The sequence below is a fragment of the Helicoverpa zea genome, chromosome 20, assembly GCF_022581195.2.
Source record: "Helicoverpa zea isolate HzStark_Cry1AcR chromosome 20, ilHelZeax1.1, whole genome shotgun sequence".
Classification (NCBI taxonomy): domain Eukaryota; kingdom Metazoa; phylum Arthropoda; class Insecta; order Lepidoptera; family Noctuidae; genus Helicoverpa; species Helicoverpa zea.
The window spans coordinates 10,010,307-10,023,993 of record NC_061471.1 but is presented as its reverse complement, the minus strand read 5'-3'; the positions used below and the strand labels follow the sequence as shown (position 1 = coordinate 10,023,993).

The window sequence follows — 13,687 nt, the reverse complement described above, 5'->3', positions numbered from 1 at the left end:
TCTTAATTTGCAAAAGACAGATAAGTTATTGAAATGAGCTGTAGATCAAGAGTGATCGCTGTGTCTGGGTTTGTAAAGCCATTGATAACAGTGATCGCAGTTCCTTGTCAAATTATCGATGATTTGAGAAAACTCTGGACTATTTCTAGACATTCCTATAATGCAACTTATGCAACTTGAAATAGGTACCTTTTGCCTACTTACCTTACTTACCATAATTGTCATTCCCAGTCATCAAACCTATATTCGTGCAGGTTAGTCTAAAAAAATCAGCAATTAAAACAAACTGCGAACATATTAACATTTATTTAAAGCTTAACAAACTTATAAGTTATAACTATGTGCGTATAACGTATAACTTAGTGCTTAATTCAGCTACAAAAGCATGTTATCTATGGTACTAATACTTTAAAATTGTAGCACAACAGCCTATCCTTTGTCTTCACAGTATTCCTAACACTAATGATAATCTTACGCTAAACAAAAAACAGAAGTCCGAAGTTCCGAACTTAAGAGAACAGAGTATTAGCATGTGGTAAGATCGAGTGATAGGTAACTAAAATAATGATTTCGAAGTCCATGGATGATGAATTAATGATAATGTATGATGATGATGATGACGAAAATGAACTTTATGAATGATTATGAATCAATAGATAACTATGTTATGTGAGCAAACCGAGACGAAAGCACGAACCATCACTTCCACATAAAACCAAAGACAAACTCCATCTTAAACACCAAAACGCCATAACAATAACTTACAAAAACACTCTAAAACAAACTCTAATCTAACCTAATATAAGGTTCAAGTTGCATCGCCTTCATGACGTTCCCTGTGACGGAACAGCGTCCAGCTTGCAAGATGACCTTGGGGTCTTCCCTGCCCGTCACCATTTGTTTGAAGTAGTGTTCACTCATGGTGACCGTGGTGTCCGGGTCCTGGTCAGGTTCACCTTCGTAGACCCTCAGTTGGTCGAGGTCCATGGCTGGAACAAGGGTTAGAGATTAGGTTTGCCATTTATATTTGGTGAGATCAGTTTTTCGTTAGAGATTGTTGAAGTAAGAAGGTCTTAAACCCCTGTTTGCCAGAGCGCGGATCCACACGAGACACAATTTTTTTTGGTTCTTTTTTTTACATAAAGACTTAATTTCCATGTCAGTTTGAGAAGAAATATTTAATGGCGTAACTCACCGAAAGTATTCAGTGATCTTTGTAATGGGCTTAAGTACCTATTAACAATTAAGAGTCAACTTCACAATTAATTGATTGCATCACTGTAACATATATTACGAAAATAAATTTAGCTATCTTTAACTGCCAAGATTATTACTCAGTAATAAACCTATTCATTGCAAAATAAAGGATGAAATATTTACAAGTAGGTACACTGGTAACAAATGGCGGCTAACCACAACTAGATAGGTTGTAAGCAGCAACAAATCGTGCGATCATAAATCTTTAGACGCGAATGTGTTCCACGATAAGCCAGTCAAGTGGAGCTACTGGCGCGAGTACAGGCTAGTACTAGGCTGTATGACCAATAACTGTGCCACGGTATAAAAGACAAGGTACTCTTTGATAAGGCTAAAGAGTTTGGTTAAGGAAAAGGTTGTTGTCTGATTTGAAATGATTTTTCTTTGTTAATCTATTTATTTATCGACTAGTATGAAGGGTTACTTTTATTCGGATCGGTACTTTAAGTAATTGTTTCCAGATGCCGGCTAAACCGCGGGAAATAGCTAATTAGTTTTGTTCAGAAAAAGAACAAATTTGGAGGAACAAAAAAAAAAACTGCAAAAAGAACATGTCTGGAGCCAATTTAGCTGACATGTTCAGTCAGTTTTAAAAGATGGAAAAAACCTTGACGAAAATCTTGAATACTTACTCCAACAATAAACGCTGGTTCCTTTAAATATGTTGAAGAGGAATACTCCTCCTAGTGACTTCGCCTTGTCGGGGTCCACAGAGGCCAGTCGCTCCTTGATTTTCCTCACTAGTTCAGCCTTCTCTGACTTTGTGTGCTCGCTTTGGGAGGCACCCTGGAATATAGAAAGAAAAAAATTGGTGTTTGCACTAGAATTGATTTGTTGATTGATTTAGGAGAAAAGAAATGCGTCATCGTTACGGAGTAAAATGTCCACAGCTTGGCAAAGGCTTCGACCAAGCTGGTTGAGCGAGAAGAAAACATTTATATGATTGGATATAGAGGTAATATGCTATCGTAAATTTTTGCAACCGGTTTATGTTTAACACCTGATATTCTTTCTTACTCATCATCCTCCGAGCCTTTTCCCAATCATGTTGGGGTCGGCTTCCAGTCTAACCGGATTCAGCTGAGTACCAGTGCTTTACAAGAAGCGCCTGCCTATCTGACCTCCTCAACCCAGTTACCCGGGCAACCCGATACCCCTTGGTTAGACTGGTGTCAGACTGACTGGCTTCTGACTACCCGTAACGACTGCCAAGGATGTTCAATGACAGCCGGGATCTACAGTTTAACGTGCCATCCGAAACACAGCCAATGATGTCTAAGATATACTTAGAAAGTACATACAAACTTAGAAAAGTTGCATTGGTACTTGCCTGACCTGGGATCGAACGCGCGCCCTCATACTTGAGAGGTTGGTCCTTCACCCACTAGGCCACCACGAATTTTTATATTCTTTCTTACTAATAATATTGTATGCGAAATTAGCCTGTCTGTGTCTGTCGTGCTTTTACGCCAAAACTGCTGAACCGATTTTAATGAAAGATACATGCAATACATTGCCCGAGAATGAATGGCCACTAAGCTACCTTTATCCGAGTGTGAAGATGGTGAGTCCGAGGGACTTTGGGTGGATATCGGTTATGAAATTCAAATACAAATCTTTATTTGCGTTCCATATGTAATACAGGTGGTATTTTTATAAAGTTTAAACAATATATTAGAAACAATATGGACCCGGTAGGGCACAGCATAAAGAGGTAATGTCCTCTTAAAGTATATTTCCCAACACGACATGAGGATGACCATAATTTTGTGTTTTTAAATACAATATTTTTACTTTTATAATCTAACATTCTAAGCCCAGGCTAGGTAATAAAATAAAATGTTCATGAGGACTTTCTAGGCAATGTGAATTTAATACAACTTTCATTTCTTTTTAAGTTTCTTAATAAAATACCTAAATAATGTCTTATAAGTATTTAAACTTCAAAGTTTTTAACAAATCTAATATTCTTCTTGATTAAGCCCTATTTAAATATTTACCAAACTGAAAAATTCTAAGTTTTGAGTTTAATGAGCTCTAATAAATAAGCAGAATCGTAAATATATTTTTTAAATTAAAATAGAATCTAGATTATCGTGCACGACTATTATTATTTAAGATTTTATTATATCTTTAACTAGTACTTTATACCACCGGTGTCATCTGCGTCTTGCTGGATAAAAAGTAGCCTAGAGCCTCCCTCAATAAATGGGCCCTCAATAAGGTTTTAAAATCGGTAGTTCCTGAGATTAGTCTCTTCAACAACAACAAACTTTTTAGCTTTATAATATTTTCACCTCATTAATAAACACGGAGAGTTAGTCCAAGTTTAAACTGATGAAAATGTATCCTTTCTTATTCTTTGTTGCGGCATCTCAAAGAATTTTTTATAAGAAGTAACAGTAAAAGCCTGTAGGTATGTATGGTGCTGAGGTAGGTACGCTTTATCGGCATTGCATAATAGTATGACATTTATGTGTGACAATTTTGTCGCAATGATTGCTGTGGAGTTGAGTAAACTTTCACACACAATCCCTCACACTTGAATAACCATTTGCAGGTCAAATAAACATTGCAAAAGGAACCTGTCATCTTAATCAAACAGTTCTTTCACATTAAGACGCATTCACACAGCGATTCGTTACTGTGTCATATCACTGTATCTCGGATCCAGTAAAAAAACCTCGACATAAAGATCCTACACAAGCCAGAAATTATATATGTTTATGTTAAAAGCTAGTGTATGATGTAGGTTCGGTAGACTGCACATCAGTGGTAACTGTCATGCACCTTAACACAATAGTAATATGTACGATTTTCCTATAAAACGGTTACCACTGATCTGAAGTTGACTGTACCACAGCTAAACAAAAGCCCGGAAAATGCTGAGCACAAAACCAAAACAAAAGCGTATAATTCCCCTAATATTCTCTATTCAAAATAGGGTTGTTTTTCATTGCTTTTTGAAAAACTATAAAACTATAGTTCGGCCATTCAGAGAATGCGTTCCTGACACGTCGCGATTGAACTGACGACGTAATAACATTCATTGATTATTGATATAATAATGTTGTTTTAATGCTCCTCAATTGTTAAAACGGTAAACAACCAGCAAAAATATTTTTATCGTAACTGCAACGCCATTGCAAAGTTACGTCGTCAGTTCAATCGCGACGTGTCAGGAACGCATTCTCTGAATGGCCGAACTATAACAATAAGAATGCAATTAGACCTAATTATCACTGCCTTGCCAATTTTTTTTTCTAAAAAGTATATTTTTATTGTCCTGGATAGTTTATATATATAATATAAATATATATATATTATATTCATTTATTCAAGTGATTTTTAGCAATTTTTACTTAATTACTATGTTAGTAAATTACAAAACAAAGCATCCTAACCTAAGATAACTAATCTATCCTATATCCTATTTGTTGACTTCAGATTATAAAAATCGACCCATCTATTGTTTTTGCGATTAGAGATAGAATTATGAGATAAGCTTTATATAAATTACGTCAACAAACGTATGGTTCGATTATAGAAGTAAGTGAATAGGGTACCCATAGGATACATTACACCTGTGATAAAAAAAAAACCAGGACATAATTATAGCAATATTTTTTTGGCTATGATAATTATGTCTTATTGTTGGTGTTGCTAAAATAGTTAATTACTAAAAATATATAAAAAGAGGTATTACATACCATTATGCCGGTGTCGTGTAGCGAGTGACGTTGCTCTCAGCGCAGTGACACAGTCAGTTCTTCCGAGAGCTTTCACTCTCGTATTGCAAAACGTACGCAGGCTGTGCGCTCGAATGTTGTGACTATGTGCTCTGGTGTGTCGGGGATAAACCTGTTTTGGAGAAATGCAGTTTAAACAGTCATACATTATGTGGGTTTTGGGCTGAGTGAGCATTTGATTCTGTGATTTAATATCATCATCTGTGTAGCCTTTTCCCATCTGTGTTGGGGTCGTCTTGCAGACTAACTAATGCAGTTGAGTAGGTACCAGTATTTTATAAGGAGCGACTACCTGTCTGACCTCCTCAACTTAGTTACCCGGGCAACCCAGTACCCCCTGGTAGGACTGGTTATCAGTCTTACTTACTGGTTTCTTAAGACATAAAAATGACTTTTTTAATATACTATCGAAGGCCTATTTTATCTTGAAAGAATTTCATTAAATTTTAGTTGCAACTATTCAAATCTCTTTCGTCTATATAATTCTAATTACTAATTCGGATCTACTAATTCTCTAAATACATCTAATCTACTAATCTACTAATCTACTAATTCGGAATTGGTAGTGAAATAAAGATTTCTATAAGTAGATTCAGAGCTGGTGACATTTTTATGATTGTGGAGTTTCGATTCATTCTTGGACATGACATTATTTAAACCTCGATTAAGTCCTGTCATAATGGAACAAATGTACGATGGAATTGTCTTGCAAAATGTGAATATCATGGTCACCCGACTACTTGTATTGACGAGATAAGATAGATATATACATATTACTTATACTTATTCTGTTCGGAAAGATTGTTTTCACTTTTTTATTTGCATTAATTAAATCCAAACTAAAGACTTTTTTGTGCACATGTCTTTTTTAATTCAATTTGCCTTTACTAATTTTTACATATGATTTTAGGTAGATATTTACTTTGTGTTGTACTATTTAACCTTAAGGATAATCGAAACATTTGAAGTTGTAAAATCGCCGATTAAGCTACTGGGCGGCAATTATACGGCTGGTTATGGTTTGGTTATCGTTATAGTTAAATGTTGCGACTGGATCTTAGTCTAATACCAGCACAGCAGAATACCAGCGTCAGGTATTCTACCTGACACATGCTGAGTTGGACTCCCATTCGGTGAAAACGTAAGACACTGCAGCGCGCCGTTAATCTCTGATTGTATTTCATATTTTATGTTTCTCTTTCTACCCACTTCTTGTTTTGTTTTATTTTTCTTATTGTGTATCTTTGTGGTGTCTTTTTGTTTGTCTGAATAAATGTTTTATCTATCTATCTATCTATCTATCTAATAGAAGGTATATAGTATAAAAAAATATTGAAAGAAGAACTGTTTTTTTGGATTGTTTTTGATAGGAGAATAGACAGTATCGTCGTATTAAATTAAAATCATTAACCTGCTAGTAGTGTCATATAACCATTTTTGCGAACATGACGTAACCGTTTCGACACTTAGCGTCGACACTGATCTATCTCGAAACATAATCTCGTCGACGTTCCGTGTTAGCGCCGTCGCTGCAACTAAAAATGGGGAAGATCTCGACACAATAAACAAGTAACATTTGGTTTCTAATTTACGTCGCCGTGTCGTAACATTGTTACCATATTTTAACCAGAGTTAGCACTAATCATTCAATCATTCATTCGTTCGATCAATTTCGTTGGCTCGTGCGTGAGTGACACGACGAATACAAAATACAAGAAATCCCATAATGATGGTTTACTTACCTTGAGTTGATGAACTCAAGGTAAGTTAACAAAGTTTTAGTTTTCATTAATTAATATGGTTTATAATGCTCAAATCTTATTGGGAAAAAAAGTTTACTGTGTAATTTCTTTGAATATGTTGATATTTCCAACGCGCCACCGTAATATCATGTTTTCATAATTCTGGCGAAAGAAAAACTTATGTTAAATAAAATAAAAATATAAAATTATGCACATCGAGTGCTTAAAAGCTTCCATTTAAATACAATATCAAATATTTTAATCCTAATACAAATTATTTTAGCAAGATTTACTCATAAAATTGATAAATAATGAACTATGAAAAAACATTTTTGATGTTTGTTATGAAAAATATGCTCGTCGCAACTAGTCACAAAGTTACGATAATGTGTCGACACGTGTCGACATGTTACGGTAAATTGTTACAAAATTACTAGATTTTTAAGATGGTTTCTCTTAATATTTGGTTACAGTGTTTCCCAAAGTTTTTATCAAGTCAAGATGCCTTTTTTCATTGTTCTAACCAAAGGAGGCTCATCAGAATTAATATCGCTTGTGCCGAGTACTTGAGTTAAAGACGAAGACGTCTTGTTTTGGCCGAGAAAACGAAAAAACAGCGATTTGGAGCTCGAAAGTTGAAACTTTGGCACTAGGGACTATACCACTAAGCTCCTCCACTAAATTCCGTACTGTTTTCCTGTAAATGGCCTAGAAAATAATAAGTTTTAAGTTCAATAAAATGGGTATCCGTCAATGTGCCCTACCAACAATGCACATCATGAAAAAAATATTAGGTATTAAAAAAAAAACTTGTGTACGAGTACAATTAGGTACTTGAGATATTTTGGGACGTACTTATTTCTTTTACTCTTCTGTAAAAAGTTGAAGTCCATCGGAATTTACGTAAGGTTTTTGGTTGTTTACTTATTAAATGGTTTCATTAAATGGTTGATAACGGCAGAAAACATAGACAGTTTGAGAATAACTGGCTCTCGTCATGTTTTTATATATGCAAGTTATTGTTAAAGTGTTCTGGAACATCGACTACACATGTTACTACCCAGTTACAACACAATTGTGTCAACATTGCACACTGGTTACAAACCAAACGCAAAGTTTCTAAAATGTGTGGTTACAAATTAAGCTGTAAAGTATCGACACAGCGACCACACAAAGTTACTGAATCTAGTTTCCGTCACATTTTTACTGAACCGTTACAACTCATAAAAGCTAATCCCTACACAGTCACGTTGTGTCGTATCAGTTACGAAACTGTTGCGACTTGTTACATCTTTATCATATCTGCGACCAAAAATGGCTGTATGAAGCATCGTGATGACTTGCAGATTTTAATTGACGTACATTAGTGTTAATAGGCTAGTTTCCTAAAAAATAATAATTAGTCCGTCTTGTAGATTGTCCAAAATTAAGCGATACGTATTTTTTCTTTTTTAAATTGGATCAGAACTTGTTAAGATATAGCGTGTTAAAGTTGAGTGTGACGTCACAAGTTGCTACAATTTTCAGGACACTGTGACGTAAAAGGCCCCCACTCCTAATTTTTGAAGTGTATTATCTTTGTCATTTTATGTTTAATTAAAAAAAGAAAAAATACGTATCCAATATTTTTTGATTATCTAAAAAGCGGACTAAATATTATTTCATTATTTCGACCCTGGACACTACCCTATTGTATGAAGTAACTTTATGATTTCAAGACGTGAAAACATGAATATTTCTGTAATTAAGGTGCAATTAAAGTTTTTACTTTTCTTTCTTCATGTTAATGTCTAGCTAGACTATTTACTTTGTTTGAAAAAAAAAAAAATTTTTTTTGCATATTTTATTTATTTCTTTGTGCTAATCGACATATATTAACCAGTATATTAAAATGTTTGATGTAATGTGATTAGGTACGAAACACCCGATATAATATTTACGATTAACTAAAGCCCCAATGTTGTTTTTTAGTTAATGTTAAACGGCAGCTAGAGATAGAGGAAGGAGACGACCAAAACTAGATCCATGGATTGTGAGAAAGACTATCTGGGGATTTCAATAACTGATCCATCGGTTGTTCGTTTGGAACCTGACTGAGGTAAAAGCATTTTCCGAGACATCGAAAACGTTATGTAACCAGTTATTTAGGATAACTGCAGCAAATAGTGGAAGTACCTTAGTTCTCAACAATGACCAACTATTGTATAAGTTAACTCACTTATATTGTCATTTGCATAGTTGTCTTTTACTTCAAGTGGAAATAAGTTGTGAAATACTTACACGCTTTGCAATCAGTGTATTGTTGCTTAGTAGGTATACTTAGTAGCTTTACTTTAACTAATTTAAAAAAGGAGGAAATATTTCAATTTATTTTCTGTGTTATAGTTTAACTTACATACCCACATTGTAATTCTTTACATATGGCGTTTGTCTTATAATAATACCATCTATAATAGTGCCCAAATTATTATATAATATCGTAAGAATTCTTATTTTATTTTAAACAGCTTTGATATCTTACATCTCAGCGCTGGAACGACGCACCCATATCTTGAATTTCACAAAAACTCAATAAAAAGAAAAAATCAATAGAGCTAAAATTATGAAAAGTCCTTTTAAAAAGTGTAGAATATTTAGTGAGCTCGATAAGTAGTCTGGCGAGGCGCAGGCATCATACGTTTAGAGATTATTCGGTGTATTAATTGTCGGAGATGGTGCAAATTACAAGATATTGTCGGGCTTATTTACATTATTCGAAAAAGTAAATAGATATAGTTTCTTCTCTGTAGAAAACTATTTTTTTTTGCAATTTAACCCTGAAGGCCCATAAAATAAGCTTTAAAAGCCCTCAGGGCTTAGCCCTGTCTTTCCAGTGTAATAGCAATCCTGTATAAAGGATTCTAGGCACCCCACTACGCCTGTTCACGACGGATTCACACATTTTTCCAGAGCATGGTAGCCTGTGTCACTTGTGGGTATATTTTAAGTTTAAACAGGGTTCTTCAACCTCAAAAAATATAATAGAAATGATAGTCAATGAAACTTATTCTCTTATTCGAATTGGCTCCGGTATAAAAAGTTTTAAATTGTTGAACGTACTTACTGAATACTTGGTTCTTGTAGGATAATCGCTACTCCTTATACTTTGGACCACACAATATATTTCACGCGATTTCACTACGAGTTTTAATTATTGTTTCCCGATATTCGTTCCGCTGTGACAAGAAATATATTGCCTTACAAATTGCTGAGCATAGTTTATTACAAAAATACTTATGTGTGTTAAAGTTTCAGTGTGGTTTCAGTTAATTTGTAAGTAATTTATTGATTTGTGTTACGTGAATATTAGACATTTAAATAAAACTACTTTTACGGATTTTATCGCGGTTGTAAGTACTTAATTGTTATCGATACCTGCTTATGTTCTGGGTAATGACATTTCTTGTTAATATGTATTTACGTGAAACAACTTCTTATGTCATCTGCCTAGCCTTTTCACAACTTTGTTGGAGTCGGCTTCCAATCTAACAGGATGTAGCTGAGCACCAGTGTTTTACATAGACTGAATGCTTATCAGACCTTCTCAACCCAGTTACCCGGGCTACTCGATACCCTTTGCTAAGACTGGATACATAACTTCTTGTAACTAAATAAAGATTTAGGTAATCTTGAAACTACAGTATGCACTTTTCATTAAAATTTATAAAACTGCCATCTACCGGTGAACGATGGAACATGTGGTTGTATATTTTGACAACTACTTCTTAATAGTTCCCGTAGATGTCTCTAGATTCAATAAGTAATAATATCTGGTTAATGTTTGTCTTTCGATTTAGATTAAAGACCATAATATTGTCGTTTATCTATTTATGATATTAAAATAACGAGAAATCAATTCATGGTATCTATTCATTTTATCATGGCAAAATTGGCTACAATTCAGAACTTAGGACCAACATTGTTCTGCAAGGACCAAAACGTGTTTTTCACTCCAATTTTTGCATTAATGCAAATTTCACTAGAGAAAACACTTTTTTTCATCAAAAAATGTAATAGATGCAACCAATTATGTAGGTGCGCGTCCCAGACAATTACAATTTCAAATTATATGATTTTGTTTGCGAACAGCGGGAGACGAATGAATAATTGTATCTTATTATTTACATTTAGATGTGAAAACATGTACCTACTTTAATGTAATGAAACGACTGAAATATATAATAATTATTTAAGGTAGGTATTATTAAAATTAAGAAGATGGCTAACATAACCAAAAGCAAAAAAATCTAAAAGACTCAAGAAGGTTGAATAGCAAAAATGAATATAACTTTTTATTATATGTACTACATAATCTATAGGTAATATTATAAGGCTGAAGAGTTTGCGTTAATATCATTAACTGCTATAGCGACTTAAAAAAATCTCATAAAAGTGTTAGATAGCCCATTTATCAAGAAAGGCTGCAATAGCTCCGACAGGATAAGACTGGAACCTCTGGAGATATCCTGTAACTTTTATAAGAACAGATCTGCTAAACATATCCCAATTCATTTATCTAATTAAATATAGCCACCAAAATCCACTCAATAACCTATTACGAATATGAAACCTAACCGGTTTGCGCCGCCAATATCCAGATCAGTTTGCTTTGAGAACTACAGCCATAAAGTAGAAAGTACACTATCAGCTTCTTTGTCTAATGTAGGCGTGGGCCAAGTTCACTGGGTGTTCGCTGGTGAAGCACTTTGTAACTCTTAGATACGTTGCAAATTAGCCCAGAAGCTATGGTATGGTTGGGCTTATTGGCTGGTTGATAGGGTAAAAGGATGGTTTTTGAAATTGAAGATGATTTTTTGTGATATATAATAGGTACCTACATATCTATAGTGTTTATTCGCAGTGTAAGATTTATTTTATTAAATGAGGATTTGAATACTGACGAAATTTTGTTTGGAAGGGAAAAAAATATTTAGGCCGGTTATGCAGAGTTTGTTTTCGATAACTTAGCTAGTTTAATAATTGGGAGAACTTACTAATGTAATAGGTGATGTGGAAATGGGACTGACTCAATTCTAAAGGTCAAACGCTTTTTGAGCTCTCACAGGCAGGCATTTAACGTGAAAAATATTAAGGTTAACATTTTGTCACCCACACAAAACCATAAATAAAATACAGATAGTTGCTTGACCTTGGTGATCTACCCAACAAAAATACTACAAATATAACACTTCCTTCTTCTCCTAAGAGGTAAAATAAACCAACAACATTCCGTATTAGTGTTACACCAGACAACACATTATGACACCCGACACCACATAAAGCCGATACCACACTGAAAGCTTCCACAAATAAGACAAACACTTCACAAATAGATACGCTAACATTTGCTACTTATATTTTAATTCTATCAAGTCTTGACTTACGTACCAACTTAACTTTACCACCCACAAACCATCCAGATTAAGAATCACAACCTAATGTCTAAGACCATAGAGGTTAAGATCCTTTTGGGGATTGTTTCGTGGATGTACTAATAAGTTTGTTGTTCTAGGTTATTTGACTAGTCCTAAACAAACGCAGGGCACTTCCTTGAAACGTATTTAACATGCTGCCAATAAAAAAAGTTGTTTGGCATACGTAATGGATTTCTTGTTTTCCTTTCTGGCTAGTTTGAGTTTACGTGAACTCTGTTTATTCGATACTTGCGTTTGACTTGCACTGTTATTGGTTATGGTAATATTGTGATTTGAAAATGGTAACCCTCGTTTGAAAATGGCACTGTTTCACGCAGCAACTGTTGAAAAATACCCCGTGTAGGTACATTCTGTGCAAATAAATAGGTATTAATTCTCTTCGTTTTAGATCTTACAGGAATCAAGCTAAATGATCATTGTAACTCCAATCAAATCGAAATAGCCGATTTACCGTGAATGCGTTGCACATACGAGTTGATTTCTCATAAATAAATGTTTGTAAACAAAGCTAGGCTTAACTGCAAAAAGGTACCCCATACTTGACGAAGTAACTTGGCCGACTGGGTCAGTAATCTCGTTCGGTTTAATCTTGGCTCTTTTTAATCCAAGTTTTTGAACAGTTCGACCAAATTCATGGGTTTTTAATAGGAGCCTGCAAAAGCCTGTTACAAAAATTGGTGAAACTTTTGAGAGTATGTTAGGGATGTTTTGTTTTGAAAATAATATTCCTCACATATTCCCACAACGTTATGTAGACCCCAACTAAGTGGTGCTTGTACTATATAACTATACATAGTTATTAGAAAACTTATAAACGAGCTTATACAATCATCGGCACGAATCTTGAGCGCTGACCCTCACCTGCGCAGAAGTAATTTATTGGATCCCTTTTGTAATATGAAGTGAAGCGCGGGGGCGGGCTAAAGCGGTGATTGGCCCACAGCGCATCGCGTCATAGCCGTCACTCGGGTTTGGTTCTTTGCGAATAAATCACTTCTGCGCAGGAGAAGGTCAGCGCTCAAGATTCGTGCCGATGATTCTATATAAGTCGTATTAGCTGAAAGACGTCCACTGCTGCACAAAGGCCTACCCCAAGGTTCGCCACTTTGCTCGATCTTCAGCAACCCGTATCCACTGCTTCCCGGTGACCCTGGCCAGATTATCCTTCCATCTAATGGGGAGCCTGCCCAACTCCTTTCATTTGTATCACATATTATACGTAGAAAATATAAATAATAATACCTAGACTAAATCATACACCCAAATTCATGTACACACATGTTTGAATTTAGCGAGAATAGAACACGCGACATTTCATTGTTGTGAATTTCAGATGAGAAAAGCAAACATCGGTGTCTTATGTAAGAATTGATCTTATTCTGAAGCCATTTGTTTGGCAAATCGCAAAAACAAAACACTATTTAGCTATAGTTTTTTTTCCAGACGTAGACCAATAAGTTATCGA

General features: G+C 34.8%; 1 protein-coding gene across 1 annotated transcript; it reads right to left on the bottom strand.

The window, feature by feature from the left end:
• Nucleotides 1-291: 291 nt before the first annotated feature.
• Nucleotides 292-5,240, bottom strand: LOC124640269 (peroxisomal multifunctional enzyme type 2-like). Its single transcript, XM_047177973.1, has 3 exons — nucleotides 4,968-5,240; nucleotides 1,890-2,043; nucleotides 292-989 (listed from the first exon to the last, which is right to left on the bottom strand). The coding sequence occupies exons 1-3, from the start codon at nucleotides 4,968-4,970 to the stop codon at nucleotides 787-789; spliced, it is 360 nt and encodes a 119-aa protein (XP_047033929.1). The 5' UTR covers nucleotides 4,971-5,240; the 3' UTR covers nucleotides 292-786.
• Between the last annotated feature and the right edge of the window lie 8,447 nt (nucleotides 5,241-13,687).